The sequence below is a fragment of the Heterocephalus glaber genome, unplaced genomic scaffold (assembly GCF_053883595.1).
Source record: "Heterocephalus glaber isolate CG9 unplaced genomic scaffold, H.glaber_assembly_v1.0 deba00000896, whole genome shotgun sequence".
NCBI classification, from domain to species: Eukaryota; Metazoa; Chordata; class Mammalia; order Rodentia; family Bathyergidae; genus Heterocephalus; species Heterocephalus glaber.
Genome location: NW_028258170.1, coordinates 3,891,516 through 3,918,467, shown reverse-complemented (window position 1 = coordinate 3,918,467; position 26,952 = coordinate 3,891,516). Strand labels below are relative to the sequence as shown.

At 40.3% G+C, this 26,952-nt stretch overlaps 1 protein-coding gene across 1 annotated transcript; it reads left to right on the top strand.

Annotated features, from left to right (window-relative positions):
* Positions 1 to 1,973: 1,973 nt before the first annotated feature.
* Positions 1,974 to 26,738, top strand: LOC101706846 (olfactory receptor 5D3-like). The gene is given in 3 exon segments (XM_087207878.1): positions 1,974 to 2,098; positions 25,725 to 26,472; positions 26,475 to 26,738. Coding segments are annotated over 3 exon segments (1,137 nt in total).
* The last annotated feature ends 214 nt before the right edge of the window (positions 26,739 to 26,952 follow it).

Sequence of the window (26,952 nt, the reverse complement as noted above, 5' to 3'; positions counted from 1 at the left end):
TTTCCCTTTGGGGTTGGTGTAGATGATCTGGAAGTCTGGTTTTGAGACTTATTTATGTGTTTTCTCATTTTGACTGGGGTGGGGGGCTGTTAGCACCTGCACTGATTAGCTCCTCTGAGCTAGTTGAAGTGGGTCAGGGGCCAGGAGCAGTGGTAGAGATGGTGGCCCAAAAGCCCTTTCCTGTGGGCTCTGATCAGCCGGATGGATGGTGGCCGGGAATCCCCTTTCTCTGGACCAGGAGCAGTGAGATGGTGGCTCAGAAGCCCCTTCTTCTGGACCAGGAGTGGTGGGAGGGATGGTGGCCCGGAAGCCCTTTCCTCTAGGCCAGGAGAAGTGGCACAGAAGTGGCCCAAAAGCCCTTTCCTCTGGGCTGGGAGCAGCGGGAGGGATGGTGACTGGGAAGCCCCTTCCTCTGGACCAGTAGCAGTGGGACAATGGCTCCGAAGCCCCCACCTCTGGTCTGGGAACAATGGGACTCAGTACCTTGGTCTGGTGGTCTGGTGTCCTCTTTGTCTTTGTAGTGTGGAATCAGGTGGCTGCCTGTCTGCAGTGGGGTGATTCGGTGTCTTTCACGTGACTCAGGACCTCGGTAGGGTGTGCACAGACATGCCTGTCTGCAGTGGGCTGATTCAGCATGTGTTCCATGCGACTGGGGACCTCAGTAGGGTGTGCTATTGGATGTTTCTTTAGGTGTGTAAGTATTATGAGTGGCAAAATGAGGTTAGAACTTTGCCCAGTTCAGTGCTTTTTTTCTATTCCTCTTGTTCTTTCCTTTTTCTGCCATCTTTTCCCCATCAATCCATCTCTCCTCCTCCTCCTATTCCCTGACTTCTCTCCTTTCAATCACACACCTGGCCTTGTGCTGCACAAGGCTGTTCTGGAGGCTGCTTGGTGCTCCCTCAGTCTCTTTCTGCCTCAGGGAAAAGCCAGTTTTCCAAGGGATGATTGATCTATGGTCAAAAGACCAAGATGGAACCAACATGCCTTGTCCTGGGTCCTGGGCATGGGAATGAGGCTACCGGGAACTCCAGTTCTTGTCTTATGGTGGCCTCAGGCAGCTCCCAACATCACAAGGTATTGTCATAGGCATGTGGTGGTCAGAACTGAGGGCTTGAGGTCAAGCTGGAGACTCCTGACTGTAGAGCAACCAAGGTGCTGGTCCAGCTCTGCTTGATGGCCAGGTAGTGGCCAGGCTGCCCTGTTTCCTTACCTGGCCTGCCCACTGGTGCCAGAGTCACATCACCTAGTGCCCTAGACACAGGTGGTTGTCAGGGTCTGAAGGTGAGTGTGGTGGTACGGGGTGGCATCTGCAATCAGCAAAGGAGCAAGCTGTGATGTGAGTGTCTGTGGAGTGTGGTAGTCACTATTGCATTTTCCTTCTAGGCACCACTGATGCTGGTGTCATGATGTGTAGAGCAGGGTTCCTTTAAGTCAGCTGTCACTTTGTTTCCACCTAGTTCCTCCTACAGACATTTACTAGGAAGCTATGTATATTTGGCAGGTTTACAGAAGTCTATTTGAAAGCCATTGCAAAGCCTCTCCTGCCCAGACTTCTTCACACCAGCACAGTCTTCAAAGATCCCTTTGGAAGTTGTGTGGTGCAGAAAGACCAGAGCCTTTCTTGGAGACAGCAGGTATGGGGGAGGGGCATCTCCAACTGTCACATCCAGGCCACCTCTGAGACTGAATTCTGGGACCAGAGAGGAGTTAGCAGTCTTAGTCACACTGCTGGTACTGAGGATTAGGTGCCTGAGCACAGGTACAAAGGTGGGTGGGGGAGACTGATGCACCCTTGAGAAGATTTGGCTGAGTGCTGTGTTCAGTTTTTATCCTGTTCCTCAGTCCTCACCGGGTGTTGGGAGTGAGACTTTGCTCATCCTCCCCAAGGGTGAGCTGCTTCTGGGGATCTTGCCAGTCAGCACACAGCAAGCTCTCTGTGTGTCTGCACTGGGCTGTGCACAGAGCCAAGGGCTATGACATTGCTTGTTCCTATGACACCAGGCTTGGCCACCAAGCCCATCAGCCTGTGCATGGGTTCAGGACAGGGACAGCTCTGTCCATCATTCTTGCATCTGCCTGAAGGACCCTTGCCTGACAGGTAGAGGGTCTCAGTCTATGCAGGCTTTACTTCACGTGGCTGTTATATTTCTTCCCAAGTCAGAACATTATTTCCTTGTTTGATTGTGGTTATAATGTTTTATCTTCTCATTTATACATGTTTCTAGTACATAATGAATATATTCATGATGCATTGGTGCATTGCATGTATAGAATAGAAATTGAGCCCTACCTGGTGCATTTCAATTTTGTCTATCAGCCATGGATTGCTTTCTATGTGGCTTTTATAAACAAACATTCCCTGTCCCTAGAAATTGCAACCTTAAGCCCTAATCTGTCTGGGGGGTACTTTACTTTATGGCAAGTGCAGGGGGTAGCAGTATGAAAGCCTAGTAGGGACAGACCCTGTCTGCAGAAGAGGCTGTGCTGAGAGCAATGGTGTGATAGCCAACCTGACTCCATCTTAAGCCTCACCACCATTTTGTGCTCATGCTGAACAAAGCATCCAAAACCCACATCCTGTTTGGCAGAAAATTTGCTGTAGCTGCAAGATGTTTTCTGTATCCCATCCAGTATATACAACTTCCTCTTGCCCCCCACTAACCTGGCATGTTTTTGCTTAGTAAAATTCTGCTTTCTCTTCCCGTGAGCCCTCCCTAACTGAAAGCCTGGTTTAAAAGAAGAAACCAAATCACTTCTCAGGGCCAGGAATTCTTTTCCACCACTAGCCCGTCTGAGTGGCCAGCTGTAAATAAACTGACTGGAACCTGACTCAGAGTGTGGCACATCACTGTAGTTTCAACTCACTCGGTTACAACAGTGGGAAGTGCTGTATTCCTCTCCCAAGCTTGGATGAGAGGAGCAAGGATACATGCACAGCCCAGGTGTCCTTGGCACAGACAGCAGGGAACCCTGCAGTCCTGGCTCCTGTTCTTCAATAATGCAATAAACGTGGGCTCCAAGTTGTTTGGTTCATTGTCAAGGAAGTGAGGTCACTTCCTGGGGTTCCCTTTCCAAGCTGCTTCTATAAATTCACCTCACACTGTTGATTGACCCTTCCCAACTTGCCATATGCAAAATGACACATTCTCTCCAACATACCCTGTGCTATTATCTGTATGCAGGCCTGAATGTATCCAACACCCATTGGGCAAAGACAGCTGGCTTAAGAATCAGGTCGTCCTATTTATTGTTAAGGTTAAGGACTACATTCAAGAATTAGAGTGAGGTTTGGATGAGGGTTATGGTGAATGGTTTACCTTGTGGGCAATATTATGTTTAGAGCTCTAGTTAGGGCTAGGGTAAGCTTGAGGGTAAGACCTTGAAGCAGGTTTGAGTGGTTATGGTAGTGAGTTGCCATAGGAAACTGGGGTCAGGTTAGGTTGAGACTTTTATGTTAAGGTCAGGGTTAGGGTTATTTGTCTTGTAAGGGTTCATGTTAGGGCTAGGTCTATTAGGATTTGTTGACTGATAATTTTAGAGGTAAGGTTTTGCTTAGTGAGTATGGGGTGTATTATTTTCATCACAAAGCAGGTTGATAATCGAAACATATTGGAGTGTGACCAAATGTAATCTTAGGCCTTAGCGACACTGTCAGGGTGATGGGGAAGGCTAGGGTGATGGTGAGGATTGGGTTTAGTTTGAGGTTTAAGGTGAGAGTGGTGATAGGATAAGGGTGAGTGTCATGTTCAGTGTGAAAATAAGTGTAAGAGTGAGGATCAAGGTTAGGTGTTAGGGTTGGTGTGTGGCTTTAGCTTCATAGTCATGGTTAAGGCAGTGTTAGGCTTTTCAGGTTAGGATAAGGTTCAGGATTTATTGTAGGGATCAGAGTGCTGAGGTGAGACTCTCAGGCCTCAATACCCCCCCCCCCCCATTGCCAAGGAGGAGAGCCCATCCCCAAGCGCCAAGAGGGTTAGCCTCTCAGGCCTCTGTAGCTCAGCCCCTGATCATCAGGGAGGTGAGATGCTCCAGTCACCTCAGCACTGGCGCCAGCACGGAGGAGCAGAGACCCCTTCCAGTGCTGGGGAGGTGAGACTCTTGGGCCTCCATACCACAGCCCACAAGTGAGGAGCAGGACCGCCCCCCCCCCAGCACCAACTAGGTGAGCCTCTCAGGCCCCCATAGTGTTGTCCCCAAATGCCAAGGAGTGGAGCCCTGCCAGCATGGAGAGGTGAGGCTTGAAGCCCTGGGTACCACAGCCCCCAAACCCTGAGAAGCAGAGCCCTCCTAGTGCCAAGGAGATGAGCCATGCTGGAGCCAGCAGCATCACCCTCCCCCCACCCCAGAGGCTGTGCATAGCCATTACCTGGATCCATACCAAAGAGTTGCAGAGGTCATACAGGACATTGTTTTGAGCTCCAGAAGATAGACCAGAAGTGAACAACAGAAAGAGGGCCACTCTGAGACTCCCTGATGAAAATATTGTAGTTATTAGCAGTAAGATTTAAGGGTAGAGTTGGATATTAGGATTAGGGTTTATGGTAGGTTAGGCTTTAGGGTTAGGGTGGGGCTTAGAGTTTTGGTTAGGGTTGGGCTTAGCATTGGATTTTGGTTGGTATTGGGGTTGAAGTTAGGGTTAGTGTTAGATATTGTGGATTAGGATTAGAGTTTGATGTTAGTAATTATGTTTAGGGTTAAGATTTAGGGTATGAGTGTTATATTTAGGGTTCAGGTGAACATGAAGGTTACGGTGAGGGTTTGATTTAGGGTAAGGGTTCAGGGTTACATTCAGGGTTAATATGGTTAGAGTTAGTGGCTAGGGATTTGGATTGAAATATGCATAGATTTAATATTATGGTGAGGGGTTTTATTAGAGTTAGTGTTTAGGGTTAGTTTCAGAGTTTTGGTTGAAGGTTAGGGTCAGAGTTATAGTTTAGAGGTAGGGTCAAGTGTTAGGTTTAGGTTTTATTTAGGATTAGATTTAAGGATCAGTGCTAGGGTTAAGATTAGGGTATCAGGAAATTATAGCTTTGATCATGAATTTGGCAGCATCTTTTCTTTTCAACTTCAAAATATTTGGAAGCATTTTGACAGTAGTTCTTCTATGAACTCCTGGTAAAATCTTCATTTAGTCTCAATTTCATTGATTTTCATTTTAATCTTTGTAACTTTCTTTTGTACTAAGGTTGGACTTGGATGGTTCTTGTTTTTAGGACCTCAAAGTATAGGTTATTTAATTAGGATGGCTCTATTTTTCCAGTGTGAGCCTTCACACTTATAAAATTTTCTTTCTGTTGCTTTCATTGTCTCATGAGTTGGTTGTGTTGTGCTTACATTTTCATTTGATTCTAGGAGCTTTTAAAATTTTCAACTGGTATTTTCTGTGTCCCATTGAGTGCTCAAGAATGTATTCATTAATATCCATCTGTTTGCATAATTTCTGTGGCCCATTTTTCTATTCATTTCTGGTTTTATTCCACTGTGATCCATTAACATGCAGGGGATTCTTTTCAGCTCATTTGTAGTGATTTCATCATCCTTTATGGCCTAAGACATGATGTGTATTCAAGAAAGTTCCCTGTGCTTCTGAGAAAAATGCATATTCTTTTTGGATGAAACACTCTGTAGATAGCTGTTATGTCCATTTCTTGAGGCTGAGTTGGCATTGTCATTCTGTTCTCTGTGATTCTCAGGCTGCCATACTCAGTACAGAAATGAATAGATGTGGTCATGTTCTCCTAAGACTTTACAAATGAATGCTGTGCATCAGGTTGGACTCCTTGGCCATCATGTTTGGGCGCTGATCTACACGTACTAAATTCTGAGATAGTTCAGATTCTGGCAAAGGAGTGATTGTTGTCTTTAGGATCCTGGGCTGCAATTGCAATCTTGATTTCCACCTTACAGTGTGACCTAAGTAACCTGCTTAACATCTGTGCATTTCTGTCCCCCAAAAGAAGGCTCAATCAAAGGGTGCAAACTCAGGGCTCTTCATAGTACATGTCAAAGTGGGTTTTGTACTGAGAAAGGCCAGCTTTGGGGACTTGGCAGAGTTACAGTCCCAGCCACAGGATGTCACCAGGGAGCAGAAGTCCTACAAAATTGGGAGAAGGTCCTTTTCTGCTCAGATCCTTTTGTACTGTCCCAGATGCCTGCACACTTCTGTGAAGTTCAGCCTGCACCTGCTGGTCCAGGTCAGGGGGAAAACACAAACAAGGAAGCCTCAATTTTTAGTGATGGGGAGGTGATGACCAGGGGTCAGTTGCTCTGTGTTGGAGGTGAATGATTTTGGGACTGTGGTATTTGCTTTGTTTAATATTACCTTATAGAAGTGGTTATTTGAAAGTAATATTTTAGTCACCTTGCTAGGTGAAGGAGAAAATCACTGTAGAGCAGGTTGTTATTTGTGGTAGAGCCATTGAATATCTCCTCTTAGGTAAATCAGTGTGAAAGCCTGTGTGAAGCCAATGTGGAGGGGCAGTCGCTGCCTTGGCAGGAAGCATAAAGAGACACCTTGTCCTTCAAAGCTGGTGTCTGGAGAAGCTGAGGACCTTGCATCAGCCATCACCTCTCTGCACAAAGTAATGATGATGCCAAGGGCCAGGATGTAGCTCCATTGTACAGCATGTGCTTTGTATGCACAGGCCCTGGGCTCCATCCCTCTATGGAGCACACCATGCATATGGAGATTTTCCTGCTGCAGCTTGTGGCAGCCTCCTCTCCCCCTGGCTTTGGGCCTGCTTCTGGCAGGAGTGGGTTGATGGCCAGAGACATTTCCCTGATATCTCTGCTGAGTTTTGCAGATGGTCGTGCAGGGCCCTCTGGCCCTTTCTCACTGGGATTTGAACCAAGAGCCTTTTCACTGAGCTCCAAGCTGAACTGTTTTGTATTATTTATTTTGACTAAGTGATTGCTGAATTGCTAAGCTGCCCAGGCTGGACCTGAACTTTGCAATCAGCCTCCCCAAGTGGCCTCAGCCTCCCCAAGTGCTAGGACTGCAAGTGTATGTCTCCACACCTGGTTAGCTTCTTATGTGTAGAAATATTAAAGTTGTTTATGTTCCTTCAAAATCTTGTAAGCTGAGAAGTTTTAGTTCATTCCTGTATGTGTGATTGCATGGGAATTTTTTAGACAGCAGTTGCATTTTTATTGAAAAATGATTTTTTTTTTCTCAAGACTGACATTGAAGTCAGCATTTTAGGAAGGGAATATAATTAATACAGAACACATAATTTATAGGATTATTTTATTATATTTACCCAAAAAGTCAAATACCAAGGAGTGCAAGAGATTAGCCACACCCTAGAGCCCCAAAGAATCCATCCAGCCAAGGGCCTGCATCCCACAATGTCCCCCACAAATCCAACTAAAGGCTTACAGTCCAAGGAAATGTCCTTCACAAGTCCACCCAGTGGCCTAGAGCCCATGGCAATGTCTCATTTGTCTGTATTGAGGATCTGCACCCGGAAGGCCCAAAGGCCAGTGACAGAGCCAGAAACCTATGCCAGAGGGGTAAAGGATTTGTGCCCCCAGGCTGAGGGATTTATCCCAGAGCCAGGAAGTGATGCTCTCAGTGAAGATCAGAGTTCCCCTGAGGAAAACAACAGCCATTCCCAGTGACAGCAAGGCCCCAAGCCTCTCCTCCAATGACAACAGCCAACTACACATCAGGAAAACCATCCACAGCAAGCTTCTCCTAGAAAATCAACAGCCCATGATCTTCATCTCCAGTTCTGTTTTTATGGCTGTGGCAACAATCCTCAGTTGGATCCTTCATGTCAGATCATGGTGATTTGGTTCAGCTGGATGTTGCAAGTTAACCATTAGTCAATCCACTACAACTGAGCAGTCAGAAGCTGGGTTGAAAAGTTGTCCAAAGATGATGTTACTTCACTGGTTTCAGGGAAAGGATTTTCAAATTGCTTCTGGGGCTTTGATGGGATTTTAGTTGGGTACCTCCTGGAATCTGATTCTGGAAAAACAAAGGAGTCAAATGCAGAGTAGCTCCCAGTGGGGGCACTGTGAGAAGACTCCAGTTCTGTGCTGCTTGGCATCACATGTGGTCAGGACACCTGGTAGATGTGGCTGGGGCCCTGGTTGGCATTCCCCGTGGGTCCCTCTCACTCTGGCCCTGCCTGGCCCCTCTCCCACCCCAGGGACATCAGGATTCCTTATGGAACCATCCTCCAGGTGGCACCAGGGCTCTTCTGCTGCTTTTGTCCTGAGAAGCTGCTGTGTCCTCAGCATTAAGAGCTGGGGTCACTTGTCCCTGCTTTTAGTGGGACAGTCCAGGACCACATTGTTGTGTAGCCATAACTACAATCTTAAAAACTTTTTCAACATCTCCAGCTGGAAGTGTTTCCATTAAAAAGTAACTTGCCATTTGTCACCAACCCTGACCTCTAGTAAGTGGTTCCTTTTTGAGTGTCTGCAAACCTAACCTTAACATTACCCCATACATGTGGGACCACCCATACTGCTATGGTCCATCCATGCTGAAATTCACACATCTCTTGAGGCTTAGTTTTGTTGCTTCCACTTTTTGGTCATTGTAAATTATCCTGTTGAGAACATATGAAGGCTTCCATGAACAAGATACGTCTTTCCATTTATTTAGTGTCCTCTAGAATCTTTGTAAGCAATTTGTAGTTTTCCATGTATCATTCTTGTAGGAGTTTGGTTAAGTTTATTCCTATGTGGGTCACAGTGCCAAGGAGGAGGCTTCCAGGCTGCTGTACTACCCTCCTCAATGCAGAGGAGATGAGCCACTCCCAGTGCCCAGGAGGAGGCTTCTGGGCCACTGTACCACCCACCTAAGTGAACCAGACTTCCAGATCACATAAAGCAACCCCAAAGGAAAATGAGATGGAACACCCTGATACTCAACCACCTGGACTCCCTGAACTGGCAACAAAGAGGATCTGGAAAAAATGAAATCAGAAATAATTTCTCAAATACCAGCAGAGATTGTGCCCATACTGCAAGACATGATTAACAAATCTAGAGAAGACACATATAAAAAATAGAGGGACTGAGGAACATGATGGAATCCCAACATAGGAAACAAATGGAATCCATAAAACAGATTTGCAGGAGATTAAAAACTCCATTGAAATCTTACACAGCAGAATGAGCCAATGTGAGGACAGAATTTCAGATATAGAAGATAAGGTTGCAATTAGTGACCAGGAAAAGAATAATTGCTTTAAAATCGTAAGGGACCATGAGAAATCAATCCAGCAACTACTAGAAGACTGATTGGACTCAAGAAACAGGAGAGTGTGCAGATGATATAAAAAAACTGTATACAGAAGTGATGGCAGAAAACTTCCCAAGGAGGGGAAAAGAACTTGACATACAGATAAGTGAGGCATATAGGACCCCAACTAGCCTTGATCAAAAAAATCTACACATAGGCATATAATTGTTAAGATTCCAGAAACCCAACAGAACAAAGTTCTACAAGCAGTGAGAGAAAAGAAACAAATCACATACAAAGGAAAGCCCATCAGAATCACAGCAGACTTCTCAACACAAACCATCAAGGCAAGAAGAGCTTGGAGTGACATATTCCAAGCCCTAAAGGAAAACAGCCTCCAACCCAGATTGATGTACACTGCAAAACTATCTTTCAAAATGGATGGAGAAATAAGATACTTTCATGACAAAGAGCACCTTAGGAACTTCATGAATACCAAATCAGCACTCCAAAAATTTTAGACAATATCCTAGGAACAGACATTGAGTATCACAACCCCAGGAAGCCCAGCAAAATGAATCCATTGGGCATGACAAGAAATTAAACACAAAGGGGGAGAATCCAACAAAAAGAAAAAGTCATGACAATGATAAGTCAATAGGTATCAGTTATAATCATCAATGTTAATGTTCTCAATTCATCCATCAAAAGAAATAGACTGGCAGAATGGGTCAAGAAGCAAGATTCAACAATATGCTGAGTACAAAAAACAGTTCATAAAGAATATCATAGACTGACAGTTAAAGAGTGGAAAACAATACTCCATGTGACAGGAACCTGAAAAAAAGCAAGAGTAGCTATTCTCTTTGCAGATCAAGTGGATTTCAAACCAAAATCTTAAACACTTCTGGTCCCAAGAATTTCAGATAAGGGATAGTCAACTTGTATGTACAAATCTATTGTGAATATGTATTTTCACTCTTCTTAAGTAAAAACTTAAGAACAGAAGAACTGTTGGTTCTTAACAGTAATACAAGGAATTCCTATATTGTTTTCCAAAATGGTTTTATCATTTTACATTCACATTAGCAGTATTAGAAAGTTCTAACTGGTTCACACCTAAGCTGACATTTATTCTTTTAAAACTTTTAACCTCATCTCCCTAATGAGTGTACAATATGATCTTGTTATTGTACTGATTAGTATTTTTCTGATTCTAGTGTTGCACACCTTTCCTTGTGCTGTACTGGCTATTTATCACCTTCTTGTGTGTACTTTTTAATTGGGTTGTCTATTAATGAGCTGAAAGTGTTCTTTATATATTCTGGTCATAGGTTATATGTATTCTAAATATGGTCTGTTTAAGGACTACTTTTCATTTTCTTAATGATGTCATTTAAATTTCTAAATTTCAAAGGAATCTCATTTATCAATTTTTTCTATTATACATCATATTTTTTTGTATCCTAGGAAATTCTTGCCTACCCTAAATTCATGAATGTTTTCCCTTATAATTTCTTCTTAAAGTTTTATTGTGTTAGTCTTTCATATTTAGGTTCATAGATCCTTTCAAGTTATTTTTATGAATGAAAATAAAGGGTTGAGGTGAATTTTTTACATGCAGATAACAGATGTTCTAGTAGCATTTGTTGAAAACACAATCTTTTCCTCTGCTCCTGAGTTGTTTATGTTCTATAAAGTGTTAATGTTAAATAATCTTTCAAAACTCATTGGACCATATATGTGTGGTTCTATATCTAGATTCCCTGATTCCCTGTTTTATTCCAATGATCTATATGTCTTTCCTTACACCAACAGTGCCTTGATTACTGTAGCTTTAGAGTAAGTCTTAAAATTAGGTAATAAATGTCTTCCAACACTTTTTTCTTTTTACTCTTCTAGGTCCTTTGTACTCCTACATAACTTTCAAATTTCAATAGCCAATTTTTCATTTATAGCAAGTATACATAGACCTGAATTTTTATATATGCCTTGTGTTTTCTCATCCTGCTAAATTCAGATACAAGTTCTAGGGGCTCCTAGATATTTCTTAATATTTTCTCTGTTGATGATCGTTTCATCTACATATAAAGATTTTACTTCTATCTTGCCAATCCTATGCTAATTGTTTCTTTTTATTGCCAGACTATTTTGATTTGGGCCTATGTTTCAAAGTATAATGGACAGATGAAGAGTAGGCATATCTGCCTTTGTTCCCCACCTTAGGGAGAAAGCATTGTATATTTTCCATTCATATAAGGCATTTTTGCTGGAAGTATGGAGCACATGTCTTATCTGTTGAGGAGTTTCTGTTCTACTTCTAGTCTCCTGATAGCTTTTACCATGAACAGCTGTAGAATTTAGTCCAATACTTTTTCTGCAACTACTGACAGGATCATATGGCCTTTTCCTTTCCTCTGTTAAAATGATGACTTTTGGGGGTGGATCTTCCAATGCTGAACCAACACTGCCATCCCTATAATAAAACCACTTTCTACCTACTGCCAGATCTGACTTCTAATAGTTTGTTTTGTTGAAAATTTTTTTCATCTATGTTCATACTTTTTTCTTCTATTATCTTTATCCAGTTTTAGTACTGGCACAATGCTGATTTCCTAAAATAAGGGGGAAATGTTCCTTCTTTTTTCTGCTTTAAATGTTTGATATAATTCATCAATTAAAATGTATATGAGCCTGTTGTAGTATAGGTAGGGTTTCAAGCTAGGAATGTAGTTTCTAAAGATAGGTGCTATTCAAATTTTATATATCCTCCAGAGTCAGTTTCATTAATTTGTCTTCCAAGGTACTTCTTAGAGTTGTAAAATTTATTTCAGAAAAGATTTTGTAATATGCTTTCTATATCCTTTTAAATTCTGTAAAATCTGTGGTAATGTCCTCTAAATTTTGATATTGTAATTAAAACAATGTATAATTGATATTGCATAATAGGAATAAAAGGTCTAATGGATTGGGGAAGTGGGAGGGGTAGGGGAATGGAAAAAGGGAAAAGAAAAAAACATGAGAAAAGAAAAAAAATGGAAACAAAGTCTTTGCAAATAGAGAAGGGTGGAGGGGGTGAAGGGAGGGTAGGTGAAGGGGAGAAAATAAGAACCAAAATACATCCTGTAAAGGTACAAGATTCCAACTATGAATGTAACTGTATTTTATACATTAAATGTACAAATAAACTTAATTGAAAAAACGTTTATTTCTATGTATTTTTTGAGGCTATTATTTATGAATTATTTGCTTAATGTCATTTTCAAGTTATTCCTTGATGTTATTCAAACCCAAATGTTTTTTTTTTCATATAGAATTTGAGACCTGGAATTTTGCTTGAACTAGTTTATTGGTTGTATGGTGTGTGTGTGTGTGTGTGTGTGTGTGTGTGTGTGTGTGTGTGTGTATATGTGTGGTTGTGTATGTGGGCACACTCATATGTGTTTGGAATCTTTAGTAACTTTTATATATAAGGTTATGGCATCTGTGAAAAGGAGTAAATTTAACTTCTTTCTTTAATTTGAATTACTTAAATTTTTTTCTTCCCTGCAGCTAAAACTGGCAACACTATCCCGAGTGGAAATGTTGAATGCAAGTATCCTTGCATGGTTCATGATCTTTGGAGGAAAACCTTCAGTTTTTGGTTATTGAATATGAAGGTTGATGTGGGATTTTTTTATAGATGGTTTTTATTATTTGAGAAAATTTCCATGTATGTTTAAATTTTTAGTATGTTTATCACGAAAGTGTGCTGTCATTTGTCAAATTTTCTTTCTGCACCAATTGAGAGGGTCACATATGTATTTCTTTATTCCATTTACTGTTACATTGAATTTTATGTCATATTGCATTGAATGGTTTTGAGACAGGGTCTCATTTTCTTTTCTTTTTTTTCTTTCTTGAATTCTTTTATTGGTACATTGTAGGTATACAACACAATTACATTCTCATTGGGAATTGTGCCTTTACATAATGCATCTAGGTTCTTATTTTTTCCCCATTCCTAGCCCTCCCTTCACACCCTCCACCCTTCCCTATTTACAAAGACTTTATTTCCATTTTTTCCATTTCTCATCATTTTTTCTTTCCCTTCTTTCCTTTCCCCTGCCCCTCCCACTACCCCTACCCCTTTGGACTTTTTCTACCTATTTTACATTATCAATTATACATTCTAATAATTGGTATATTTTAGGTATACAGTATAATGACATTCATCATTGGAAATTTGCACCTTTACATAGTATCTCTTGGTTCTTATTTTTCACCCTTGCCCAACCTTCCCTTCAACGCCTCCAGTCCTCCCTATTTACAAAGATTTTGTTCCTATTTTTCCATTTTCTCATATTAATCCCATTCCCTTCTATCCTTTCCCCTAGCCATCCCACTTCCTTCCCCTTTGCCCCTTTTCTTCCTATTTCACGTGACCTATTATACATTTTGTCCTTATTTACACTTTCAGTTTCTCACACCAGAGAAACTATTCGGTATTTACACATGTGTGTCCTATTTATTTCACTTAAGAGTGTCGCCTCAATGTGCATCCACTTAGCTATAAATGTCTCTAATTTCTCATTTTTTATGGCTGAGTAGTACTCCATTTTATAAAAATCCCACATTTTCTTTATCCAGTCTCCAGTTGATGGGCATTTTGGCTGTTTCCAAGTTTTAGCTATTACAAACTGCACTGCTATGCACATGGGTGCACATATATCACTGTGGTATGATTCTTTTAATTCTTTGAGGAAGATCCCCAGCAGTGGAATAGCGGGGTCAAATGGGACTTCCAGTCCTAGTTCTTTGAGGTATCTCCATACTGATTTCCACAGTGGTTGCACCAGTCTACACTCCCACCAGCAGTGGAGCAGGGTTCCTCTTTCCCCACAGCCCCACCAGCATTTGTTATTGGTTGATTTCATGATAGCAGCCATTCTTTCTGGAGTGAAGTGGAATCTCAGTGTTGTTTCCGTGTGCATCTCTTGAATGACCAGTGATGTTGAACATTTTTTCATGTATTTATTTACTATTTCTACTTCTTTGTCTGAGAAATGTCTGTTCATTTCAGATGTCCATTTTTGGATTGGGTCTTTCAATTTGGGAGGTCTGATCTTTTTCAGTTCTTTATAGATTCGAGATAGTAGACCTTTGTCTGAGGAAGAGCAGGTGAAGATTTTTTCCCACATTGTGGCTTGTCTCTTCACACTGCTGGTGGTTTCTCTTGCTGTGCAGAAGCCTTTTAATAAAAAGAGATCCCATTTGTTGATTGTTTGTGCTAGTTCATGGGCAACTGAGGTTTTGTTCGTAAAATCTTTTCCTACACCGATGTCTTCAAGGGTTCTACCTAACCTCTGTTCCAACTGGTTCAGAGTTTCTATTTTACTATTTAGATCTTTAATCCATTTTGATTTTAGTTTAGTGCATGGTGAGAGATATAGGTCTAATGTTAATCTTTGGCAAGTTGAAGCCCAATTTTTCCAGCACCATTTATTAAAGAGGCTATCTTTCCTCCAGTGAGGGTGTTTGGCTCCTTTATCAAAAATGAGATGGCTGAGTGTGTCTGGCGTTGTTTCTGCATCTTGTAATCTGTTCCACTGGTCCTCAAGTCTGTTTCTTTGCCGGTACCATGCTGTTTTTATCACAATAGCTTTGTAGTAGAGTTGCAGGTTGGGGATTGTGATACCCACTGCCATGTCTCTGTTACCTAGAATTGCTTTTGCTATTCTGGGTCTCTTCTTGTTCCAAATGAATTTTTGGATTGTTTTCTTGAGGTCTATGAAGTATGCTGCTGGGATCTCAATTGGAATTGCATTGAATCTCTATAGCAGTTTTGGAAGTATGGCCATTTTCACTATATTAATCCTTCCTACCCAGGAGCAGGGGATGCCTGTCCATTTTCTGATATCATCTTCAATCTGTCTTTTCAGAATGCCATAGTTTTCAGAGAAGAGGTCTTTGATTTCTTTCATTGGGATGATTCCTAGGTATTTCAGTTTTTTGGATGTTATTGTGAAAGGAATTATTTACCCTACTTCTCTCTCAGTGAGTCTGTCATTCATGTAGAGGAAAGCTATTGATTTTTGTGTGTTGACCTTGTATCCAGCTACTTGACTGAATTTGGTTATTAAGTCTAAAAGACTTTTGGTGGAGTTCTTGGGGTCTTCTATATAGAGTATCATGTCATCTGCAAATAATGACAATTTGACTTCTTCATTTCCTATCTTTATTCCTTTTATTTCTTTCTCTTTTCTAATTGCCATGGCTAATGTTTCCAGAACTATATTGAACAAGAGTGGTGATAGTGGACATCCTTGTCTTGTTCTTGATTTTAGTGTGAAGGATTTCAGTTTGTGACCATTTAGTATGATACTGGCTGTTGGTTTTTCATAGATGGCTTCTATCAGTTTGAGGTAGAGACCATCTATTCCAATTTTTTGTAGGGTTTTTATCATAAATGCATGTTGGATTTTGTCAAATGCTTTTTCTGCATCTATTGAGATAATCATATGGTTTGTGTCCTTGGCTCTATTGATATAGTGTATTACATTGATTGATTTGCATATATTGAACCATCCCTGCATCCCTGGGATGAATCCCACTTGATCAGGTGTATGATCTTCTTGATTTTCTGCATTCTGTTTGCCAGTATCTTATTAAGGATTTTTGCATCGATGTTCATTAGTGAGATTGACCTGTAGTTCTCTTTTTCAGTTGAGTCTTTCTCTGCTTTGGGGATCAAGGTGATGCTTGCTTCCAGGAATGAATTTGGGAGTATTGCTTCCCTTTCAATTTCACTGAAGAGTTTAAACAGTAGTGGCAGCAGTTTCTCTCTAAACGTCTTGTAGAATTCAGCAGTGAAGCCATCAGGGTCCAGGCTTTTCTTAGTTGATAAGTTTTTAATTACATTTTCAATTTCATTGGTTGATATTGGGTTGTTCAGAAGTTTTAGGTCTTTGTTCAACTTTGTAATTCATATGTATCTAGGAATCTGTCCATTTCTTCTGTGTTGTCCATCTTATTGGCATATAGGTTCTGGAAGTAGGTATTGATGATCCTCTGGATTTCTGCTGGGTCTGTTGTAATTTCACCCTTCTCATTCCTAATTGCATGATTTGGGCCTTTTCTTTCCTTTTTCTGACAAGGTTGGCTAAAGGTTTGTCAATTTTGTTGATTCTTTCAAAGAACTAACTCTTGGCTTCATTGATTTTTTTGTATCATTCTCTTAGTCTCCATTGCATTGATTTCTCCTCTGATCTTTATAATTTCCTCCCTTGTATGAGCTTTGGGGTTGTCCTGTTCTTCTTTTTCTAGAAGCTTGAGGTTCAGTATCAGGGTGTTTAATTGGGCTCGTTCTGTTTTGCAAATATGAGTATTCACTGCTATGAATTTCCCTCATAAGACTGCTTTCATTGTGATCCATAGCTTCTGATATGTTGTATTGTCATTGTCATTTAATGGAAGGAACTGTCTGATTTCTTCTTTAATTTCCTGTGTGACCCATTGGTTATTCAGAAGTGTGTTGTTCAATTTCCACGTGTTTATGAAATTTTTTGAGTTTCTTTTGCTATGGCTCTTCAATTTCATCGCACTATGGTCTGATAATATACAGGGGATAACTTCAGTTCCTTTGCACTTACTTAAACATGTTCTATGTGTGAGTATGTGGTCTATTTTTGAGAATGACCCATGTGCAGCTGAGAAGAATGTGTATTCTGATTTTGTGGGGTGGAAGGCTCTGTAAACATCTGTTAAATTCATTTGTTCAAGAGTTTGATTGAGTTCTAGTATTTCATTACTTATTTTTAGTCTAGTTGATCTATCTATTTGTGACAGTGGGGTGTTGAGGTCCCCCACTACAATTGTATTAGTGCACATATAACTTTTCATGTCCGTTAGTATTTGTTTTATATCGTTGGGTACACTAGTGTTTGGTGCATAGATATTTATGATTGTCATCTCTTCCTCTTTGATTGTTCCCTTTACAATAATGTAGTGTCCTTCTTCATCTCTCTTAATCAGTGTTGGTTTGAAATCTACTTGATCTGCCAAGAGGATAGCTACTCCTGCTTTTTTTTGGGTTCCTGTCACATGGAGTATTGTTTTCTACCCTTTAACTTTCAGTCTATGAGTTTCCTTTTGAATTGTGTGTTTCTTGTATGCAGCATATTGTTGGATTTTTCTTCTGGACCCATTCTGCCAGTCTATTTCTTTTGATTGGTGAATTGAGACCATTAGCCTTGATGGTTACAACTGAAAAGTATTGACTTGTCATTGCCATGACTTTTTCTTTTTGTGGGGTTCTCCCCCTTTACATTTAATGTCTTGTCATGCCAAATGGGTTCATTCTCTTTGCTTCCCGGGTTCGTGATCCTCAATGTCTGTTCCTAGGATATTGTGTAAAATTCTTTGGAGTGCTGGTTTGGTATTCATGAAGTTCCTAAGGTGCTCTTTTTCATGAAAGTATCTTATTTCTCCATCCATTTTGAAAGATAGTTTTGCAGGTTAAATCAATTTGGGTTGGAGGCTGTTTTCTTTTAGGGCTTGGAATATGTCACTCTAAGCTCTTTTGCCTTGATGGTTTGTGTTGAGAAGTGTGCTGTGATTCTGGTGGGCTTTCCTTTGTATGTGATTTGTTTCTTTTCTCTGACTGCTTGGAGAACTTTGTTCTTCTGTTGTGTTTCTGGAATCTTAACAATTATATGCCTATGTGTAGATTTTTTTTGATCAAGGCTATTTGGAGTCCTATATGCCTCACTTATCTATATGTCAAGCTCTTTTCCCCTGCTTGGGAAATTTTCTGCCATTATTTCTGTGGAGAGATTTTTTTATGTCATCTGCAGTCTCTTCTATTTCTTCTTTGAGCCCAATGAGTCTTATGTTATTCTTCTTTGCATCATCTAGTAACTGCTATATTGATTTCTCATGTTCCCTTATAATTTTGAAGCAATTTTTCTTTTCCTTGTCACTAATTCCAGTCTTATCTTCTATATCTGAAATTCTGTTCTCACATTGGCTCATTCTGCTGTGTAGACTTTCAATGGTGTTTTTCATTTCCTGGAAATCTATTTGCATCTGTTTTATGGATTCCATTTGTTTCTTATGTTGGGATTCCATCATGTTCCTGAGCTCCTCTCTAGATTTATTAATCATGTCTTGCACCAGGGGCACAATTTCTCCTGTTATCTGAGAAATTATTTCTGATTTCATTTTTTCCAGATCCCCTTTTGTTGCCAGTTCAGTGGGTCCAGGTGGTTGAGTATCAGAGTGTTCCATCTCATTTCCCTTTGGGGTTGGTTTTGGTGATCTAGAAGTCTGGTTTTGAGACTTATTTACATGTTTTCTCATTTCGACTGGGGTGGGTGGCATTATTGCCTGCACAGATTACCTCCTCTGAGCTGGGAGAGGTGGGACAGGGGCCAGGAGCAGCAGTAGGGATGGTGACCCAAAAGCCCTTTCCTGTGGGCTGGGAGCAGTGGGAGGGATGGTGGCCCTGAAGCCCCTTCCTCTGGACCAGGAGCAGTGGGAGGGATGGTGGCCCAGAAGCCCCTTCCTCTGGGCCAGGAGCAGCGGGTCAGAAGGTGGCCCAAAATCCCTTTCCTCTGGGCTGGGAGCAGTGGGAGGGATGGTGACTGGGAAGCCCCTTCCTCTGGACCAGGAGCAGTGGGATGATGGCTCAGAAGCCCCTCCCTCTGGGCCAGGAACAGCGCTACTCAATGCCTTGGTCTGGTGGTCTGGTGTCTTGTGCATCTTTGTTGTGTGAAACCAGGTGACTGCCTGTCTGCAGCAGGGTGATTCGGTGTCTTCCGTGTGACTCAGGACCTCTGTGGGGCATGCACAGACCTGCCTGTCTGCAGTGAGCTGATTGGGCATGTTCTGTGCAACTCAGGACCTCAGTAGGGTGTGGGCAGACTTGCCTGTCTGCAGTGGGCTGATTTGGCCTGTTCTGTGCAACCCAGGGTCTTATTTTCTAGTTCAAACTGTCCTTGAGTTCACTATGTAGCCCAGACTAGCCTTGAAACTACAATGATCCTCCTGCCTTAGCCTCCTGAGTACTGATGAGATTCTGCAATATCAGTACTACTATGCCTGAAAACATGGATTGGTTTTTAAATGTTGAATTATATTCACATTCCAGGAATAAATTCTGCTCAGCATAATATTTAAAATCATTTAATATTCTGTTGAATAGTTTCTAGTAGTGTTTGAGAATTTTTTCCATGTATATTTATAATGAAGTTCACAATGAGTTTTGAAATCCACTGAAATATATAGCTAATTCATGTCAGGGATTTAGCTCAGTGGCCCTGTGCTTTCCTTGCAAGTGCAAGGTCCTGAGTTCGATCCCCAGTACCAGAAAAAAAAGTACCACAAAAAATGAAAATCATGCTAATGCATTTACTAGAAGAAAATGAAATAGTTATTTCTAGATGCTAATTAACTATTCATTGGATAAGAAGAGCTCAACTACAATGTAATATTTAAAAGGAATAATTGTCCAAAAAATTGGAATAGGTGGTCTCTACCTCAAACTGGTAGAAGCCGTCTATGAAAAACCAACAGCCAATATCATACTAAATGGTCAAAAACTGAAATCCTTCACACTCAAATCAGGAACAAGACAAGGATGTCCACTATCACCACTCTTGTTCAATATAGTTCTGGAAACATTAGCCATGGAAATTAGACAAGAGAAAGAAATAAAAGGCATAAAGATAGGTAATGAAGAAGTCAAATTGTCATTATTTGCAGATGACATGATACTCTATATAGAAGACCCCGAGAACTCCACCAAAAGTCTTCTAGACTTAATAACCAAATTCAGTCAAGTAGCTGGTTACAAGGTCAACACACAAAAATCAATAGCTTTCCTTTACACAAATGACAGACTCACTGAGAGAGAAATAGGGCAGATAATTCCTTTCACAATAACATCCAAAAAACTGAAATACCTAGGAATCATCCCAATGAAAGAAATCAAAGACCTCTTCTCTGAAAACTATGACACTCTGAAAAGACAGATTGAAGGTGATATCAGAAAATGGACAGGCATCCCCTGCTCCTGGGTAGGAAGGATTAATATAGTGAAAATGGCCATACTTCCAAAAGTGCTATATAGATTTAATGCAATTCCAATTGAGATCCCAGCAGCATACTTTATAGAACTCTAGAAAACAATCCAAAAATTCATTTGTAATAAGAAGAGACCCAGAATAGCAAAAACTATTCTAGGTAACAGAGACATGGCAGGGGGTATCACAATCCCCAACCTGCAACTCTACTACAAAGCTACTGTGATTAAAACAGCATGGCACTGGCAAGAAAACAGATTTGAGGACCAGTGGAACAGATTAGAAGATGTAGAAACCACGCCAGACACACTCAGCCATCTCATCTTCGATAAAGGAGCCAAACACCCTCACTGGAGGAAAGATAGCCTCTTTAATAAATGGTGCTGGAAAAACTGGGTTTCCACTTGCCAATGATTCAAACTAGACTTATATCTCTCACCATGCACTAAACTAAAATCAAAATGGATTAAAGATCTAAACATTAAAATAGAAACTCTGAACCAGTTGGAACAGAGGTTAGGTAGAACCCTTGAACACATCGGTGTAGGAAAAGATTTTACGAACAAAACTTCAGTTGCTCGTGAACTAGCACAAACAATCAACAAATGGGATCTTTTCTTATTAAAAAGCTTCTGCACAGCAAGAGAAACCACCAGCAGTGTGAAGAGACAACCCACAATGTGGGAAAAAATCATTACCTGCTCTTCCTCAGACAAAGGTCTACTATCTCGAATCTATAAAGAACTGAAAAAGATCAGACCTCCCAAATTGAAAGACCCAATCCAAAAATGGACATCTGAAATGAACAGACAATTCTCAGACAAAGAAGTAGAAATAGCAAATAAATATATGAAAAAATGTTCAACATCACTGGTCATTCGAGAGATGCAAATGAAAACAACACTGAGATTCCACTTCACTCCAGAAAGAATGGCTGCTATCATGAAATCAACCAATAACAAATGCTGGTGGGGCTGTGGGGAAAGAGGAACCCTGCTCCACTGCTGGTGGGAGTGTAGACTGGTGCAAGCACTGTGGAAATCAGTATGGAGATACCTCAAAGAACTAGGACTGGAAGTCCCATTTGACCCTGCTATTCCACTGCTGGGGATCTTCCTCAAAGAATTAAAGGAATCATACCACAGTGATATATGTGCACCCATGTTCATAGCAGTGTATTTTCTGATAGCTAAAACTTGGAAACGGCCCAAATGCCCATCAACTGGAGACTGGATAAAAAAAATGTGGGATTTTTATGAAATGGAGTACTACTCAGCCATAAAAAATGAGAAATGAGAGACATTTATAGCTAAGTGGATGCACATTGAGGTGATACTCTTAAGTGAAATAAATAGGACACACATGTGTAAATACCGAATAGTTTCTCTGGTGTGAGAAACTGAAAGTGTAAATAAGGACAAAATGTATAATAGGTCACGTGAAATAGGAAGAAAAGGGGCAAAGGGGAAGGAAGTGGGATGGCTAGGGGAAAGGATAGAAGGGAATGGGATTAATATGATAAAATGGAAAAATAGGAACAAAATCTTTGTAAATAGGGAGGATTGGAGGGGTTGAAGGGAGGGCTGGGCAAGGGTGAAAAATAAGAACCAAGAGAGACTATGTAAAGGTGCAAATTTCCAATGATGAATGTCATTATATTGTATACCTAAAATGTACCAATGATTAGAATGAATAATCAATAATGCAAAATAGGAAGAAAAGGTCCAAAGGGGTAGGGGTAGTGGGAGGGTCAGGGGAAAGGAAAGAAGGGAAAGGAAAAATGATGAGAAATGGAAAAAATGGAAATAAAGTCTTTGTAAATAGGGAAGGGTGGAGGGGGTGAAGGGAGGGCTAGGAATGGGGAAAAAATAAGAACCAAGATGCATTATATAAAGGGACAGTTCCCAATGAGAAATGTAATTGTGTTGTATACCTACAATGTACCAATAAAAGAATTTAATACAAAAAAAGGAATAATTTTTGTTTCTTGAATGAGTTTTATATCCACTATATACTGATCGATATACACATGCATAGGAGTGGGGAAAAAACAGAAGTGCAATAAAGATTAAGAGTAGTAATGTCTAGATTGTTCCTTGGTAGCTGACTTTCTATTTTATGTCATTTTATTTTCTAGGTATTTAAAGACAGAATTTATTAAATCTGATAAACAGATTTAAATTAAAGTTGTTGAATTAAAGTTGCCTATGAAAGTGTTTGCTAATCTGAGAAATTACTGCAAAATGAAAGTATCACACAGGAGCTTTGTTTCATCTACTTGCTCAACATGTGGCCTCCTGGGCACCATGACCATTGCATTCTCTGGGGTTAATGTCCCCAAGGCCCCAAAGCCTTGGAGGCGGATATGTGTGGCACACTTGGTGCTAGGATTTAGCTTTTTGATCTCCCTTCCCCTCTGTTATCACAGATTTGATTTTCAAAAGATAGGAGAAAAGGTCATCTTACTGCAACAGTCATTGAAAAATCCAGTAGGTTCCTACTACTTTTCTTCAGGCTTACTCATATTTTTTTTAAAAAGGTTGAATTCCCAGCAGTTTTCTGGAGTCCACTGTAAGAAATCTCCAATAAATGAAGGAGTCAAAGCATCCTGCATGGGGGTGAGTTGTCAATTCTTAGTAAGTGAAAAAATCTGTCCCCATAATAATTGGAGGGAGCAAACCCATGTGCAAATCTAACTGCCATGACAAACACGTAATAAGCAAGGTAAAAATATTTGTTTCATTATCTTTTAATGGATTTGATTTATTATTAACTGGCCTATATTACCAGAAAATATTTTCTTCTTTCTGGATCACTATATTCTCATTTTTATGCACACAGACTTTAGTTTTAATATGTCATAAGAATTATTTGTTTTACTGAATCATTTGCAATTTTAGGCATTGTTTCTTAGATTACCTCTCAGCAGAATAAAGAACACAAGGTGTAGCCTTGCAATTGTTTGGTTTCTTTTGTTTTCTTTTGTACTGGGGATCGAACTCTGGACCTTGTGCTTTTGAGGCAGGTGGCAGAACCACTGAGCTAAATCCCCAGCCCAATTGTTTGGTTTCTAAAATGCATATGACACATGGAGTAGATAGAGGACACCTAATTGGAAAGCTAGGGCAGGCATCACTAGGAAGGAAGGAATACATATATAGTACCATGAATCACAAGTTAGCTGACCATGGGTGACCCTTCCTTGGGCTAAGTGGGAGATTAGAAACTGTAGTCCAAATCCCATAAATATGAACACAGAAGGTAGGAGGTGGATGAAAAGCCACACATGTAGAAAAAATGCAAGGGTAAGAAATGGCTGAATATGTATCAGAAAATGTATTTGCCTTTGTCAGCAATGATTTCCATTCAACCTGGGGCTTCTCAAAATGTGTTATACACTTAGAGAAAAAAATACAGACCTTCGGAAAAAGTTTACAACAGTAAAAGAGTATGTTATTCATGGAATTTAGACTCAGTATGTTTTGTGTTATATTTAAAAAAAATACAATAGAGAAATAATATGTGTAGTAGGAGACCAAATTGCAATTATCAAACTGAAGGAATCTAAAGGAGCAGTTGAAGAAGAAAAACTGTGGGAACATGTGAATAATACCTTACTATGCAGGAAACATAAGTCATGTGTGTTCTCTTGGATAAAATCTCATAATAACCCAGTGGATGCTATCATATATGTAAAATTCACAGGCATAAAATTCTTAGAGTGAACTCGGGATGGTGCCCCTTAATTCTAACACCTCTTTAGGGTTAATTAAGCCATCATGATGTAGTTCTGAGAATAACTGCATGGCGTGGTGAAGAGACACTGTTGGTCAGAGAAAAATAATCCATTGCATCCCTTTTTTATGTTTGTAACTGTCCTTACTTTACACTAATTTAGGATGATCATATCCTATAGAGTTTCAAAACAGCTGCTGTCAGGAGAAGTGCTACATAATTTTAGGGAAAAACCATTTGATTAGGCCTAGTTCTCCTGCCTACAGGCCAGCTATGGCATTTTGAGACATAATTCCATTTTGGCCCCGGGTCACAACTGAGACCTCAATGACTGGGTGATTCTGTGATGCTCCAGGACAAGATTACAACAGTTGAAGACATCCTGGGAGGAACAAAATCTTCATCTACTCAGTTCCTCATTGTTCTTGGATTGTTACATTTTGTTTATGCCAATGTACTGAACTCTCTGCAAGTCATTTGTTACAGCTTGTTTATCCCGATGTACTGAACTCTCTGCAAGTCATTTGTTACATTCGTTTCTCCTGATGTACTGAATAAAAGTGCAGTAAACTGGGGGCTTTCATCTTTGCTGCCCAGAGGGGCACTGATCAGACCCAAAGCTCAGATTCTTCTCAAAGTCTCATTTTTCTACCTTTCCCGTAATTTGCCTTGTGCTGCTGTGGCTCTCAGGAGACTAGGACTTACTGCAGAGGTTCTAGTAATGTCCCCTTTCCCTTTTCCCTACAAGGTACATGTTTGTAAGACTCAAGAAGTATCTCAGTGCATTTTGATTTTACACTGCAGCTCTAATCAAGCAGTCAATTCTAACACTTTCAGCATTAGAATAGGCTTTCATCCCATGTATATATAACATGGGCCAAGAACACATTTGTTTACATATCCACACATTCACTTACTCAATGTGTGTTATTGGAGTCTATATTATGTGGCAGATACTATATGAAAATGATATTTTTTCAGGATTACCAAATATTTATAATGACATATTTAGTGGCATTGCCAGGGTTAAGAGAATGAGTTAAGTGGGGATCAAATTAATGAATGAAATAAAGAAACTAGGAGAATAGAGCATTGGAAGGACTATGTGGGTTTATAAAACAATTCAGTGCAGAAATAAAACTAACCAACTATTGTAATTGCCCATGAAGGAATGTCTCATTTTTGGAAGCTTTGAGGTACACAAACATGACCACCTGAAGATGATGTGGTACAGACTTCAACACAGAAAACATAGTCAGGACGTGCTGTAATTGAATCTGTCACAATTTAAATTATCCTGAATATCTAAACTGTAATACACAGAGAACAGATACAATCATTTATACTTTTCAGTAACTATGAATTATTCTTCTGTAAGAAAGATCTAGAATATGTGGAAAGAAATGTGTGACAATATGTGAAGCTCATTGGAAAGTGAAATTCAGAAATAGCCATGGAAAAAACAATAAAAAAGCAATTTTATTACTCTTCCAATAATTTTTGTACATGGATTCTAAGTTCTTAAAGTTAAACAGATGAGGCAGGGGAAGCTTGTTGGAATTCATGATGACTATTCCCTCCAAGGAAAAAATTTTCAGTAAACTGAGATTGATGCAAAGGCTAGACTGAGGGTTACTATGAATTCAGTTCCCTGGAAAGATAGACGTTTGATCATTTGGATGGCAGATCGAAATCATTCTCTATGACATACTTTATGGGTAAACACTGAGAATCCAAACATTTCCTCATTGTACTGAGTCTACTCACTTCTGTGAACATGCTTTCCTTTTTTCTCCCAGAACCCAAGAAAATCAGATTTCCAGAGTCACCTTCATCCTCCTGGGCTTCTCTGAGTATCCAGACCTCCAAGTGCCCCTGTTTCTGGTATTCCTGGCTGTCTACACCATCACCATGCTGGGGAACCTGGGCATGATCCTGACCATCAGGGTCAATCTCAAACTCCACACCCCCATGTACTATTTCCTCAGTCACCTGTCCTTTGTTGATTTCTGTTACTCCAGTGTAGTGACTCCCAAGCTACTAGAAAACCTGATTGTGGAAGACAGAACCATCTCCTTTGCAGGATGCATCCTGCAGTTCTTCTTAGCCTCCTTATTTGTGGTTACAGAAACATTCATGTTGGCAGCAATGGCCTATGACCGATTTGTGGCAGTTTGCAACCCTCTCCTCTACGCAGTAGTGATGTCCCCAAAGCTGTGTTCTTTGCTGGTAGCTACCTCATACTCTTGGGCTGTAGTCTGTTCCCTAATATTCATATACTTTCTGTTGACCTTATCCTTTTGTGGAATGAAGTTCATAAATAACTTTGTTTGTGAACATGGTGCCATTGTAGCTGCTTCCTGCTCTGACCCCTACCTTACCCAGAAGATAATTTTAATCTTTGCATATTTCAATGAAATAATTAGCCTATCAATTGTTCTTACCTCTTATATTTTCATTTTCATCACTGTCCTAAAATTTTATCATCAACGGGGGGTCTCTACAAAGCCTTCTCCACCTGTGCCTCCCACCTAACAGCCATCACTATTTTCCATGGGCCCCTTCTTTTTCTCTACTGTGTTCCAACAACCAAAAGTTCATGGCTCCTGATCAAGGTGGCCTCTGTCTTCTATACAGTAGTCATCCCCATGCTTAACCCACTCATCTACAGTCTCTGGAATAAAGATGTGAAGGAGACTGTGAGGAAATTACTCCTTTCCAAATTGTTGTGTCATAAAATTTGATTCCAGGGATACTATGTCTTTTCAGAGCAACATTGCTGTGTTTCATTAACAAATCAGTGCATGAATATATATTATTTTCCTACGTAGCATCCCAATTTTTGTTTGTGCTGATATTTGATGTTAAATTTCAAATGAAAATATTATTAGAAATTATTACTCAAGCCATTTAACCTGAATCTTTGAGTCAAATATTATAACATGAAGTTTTTCATGT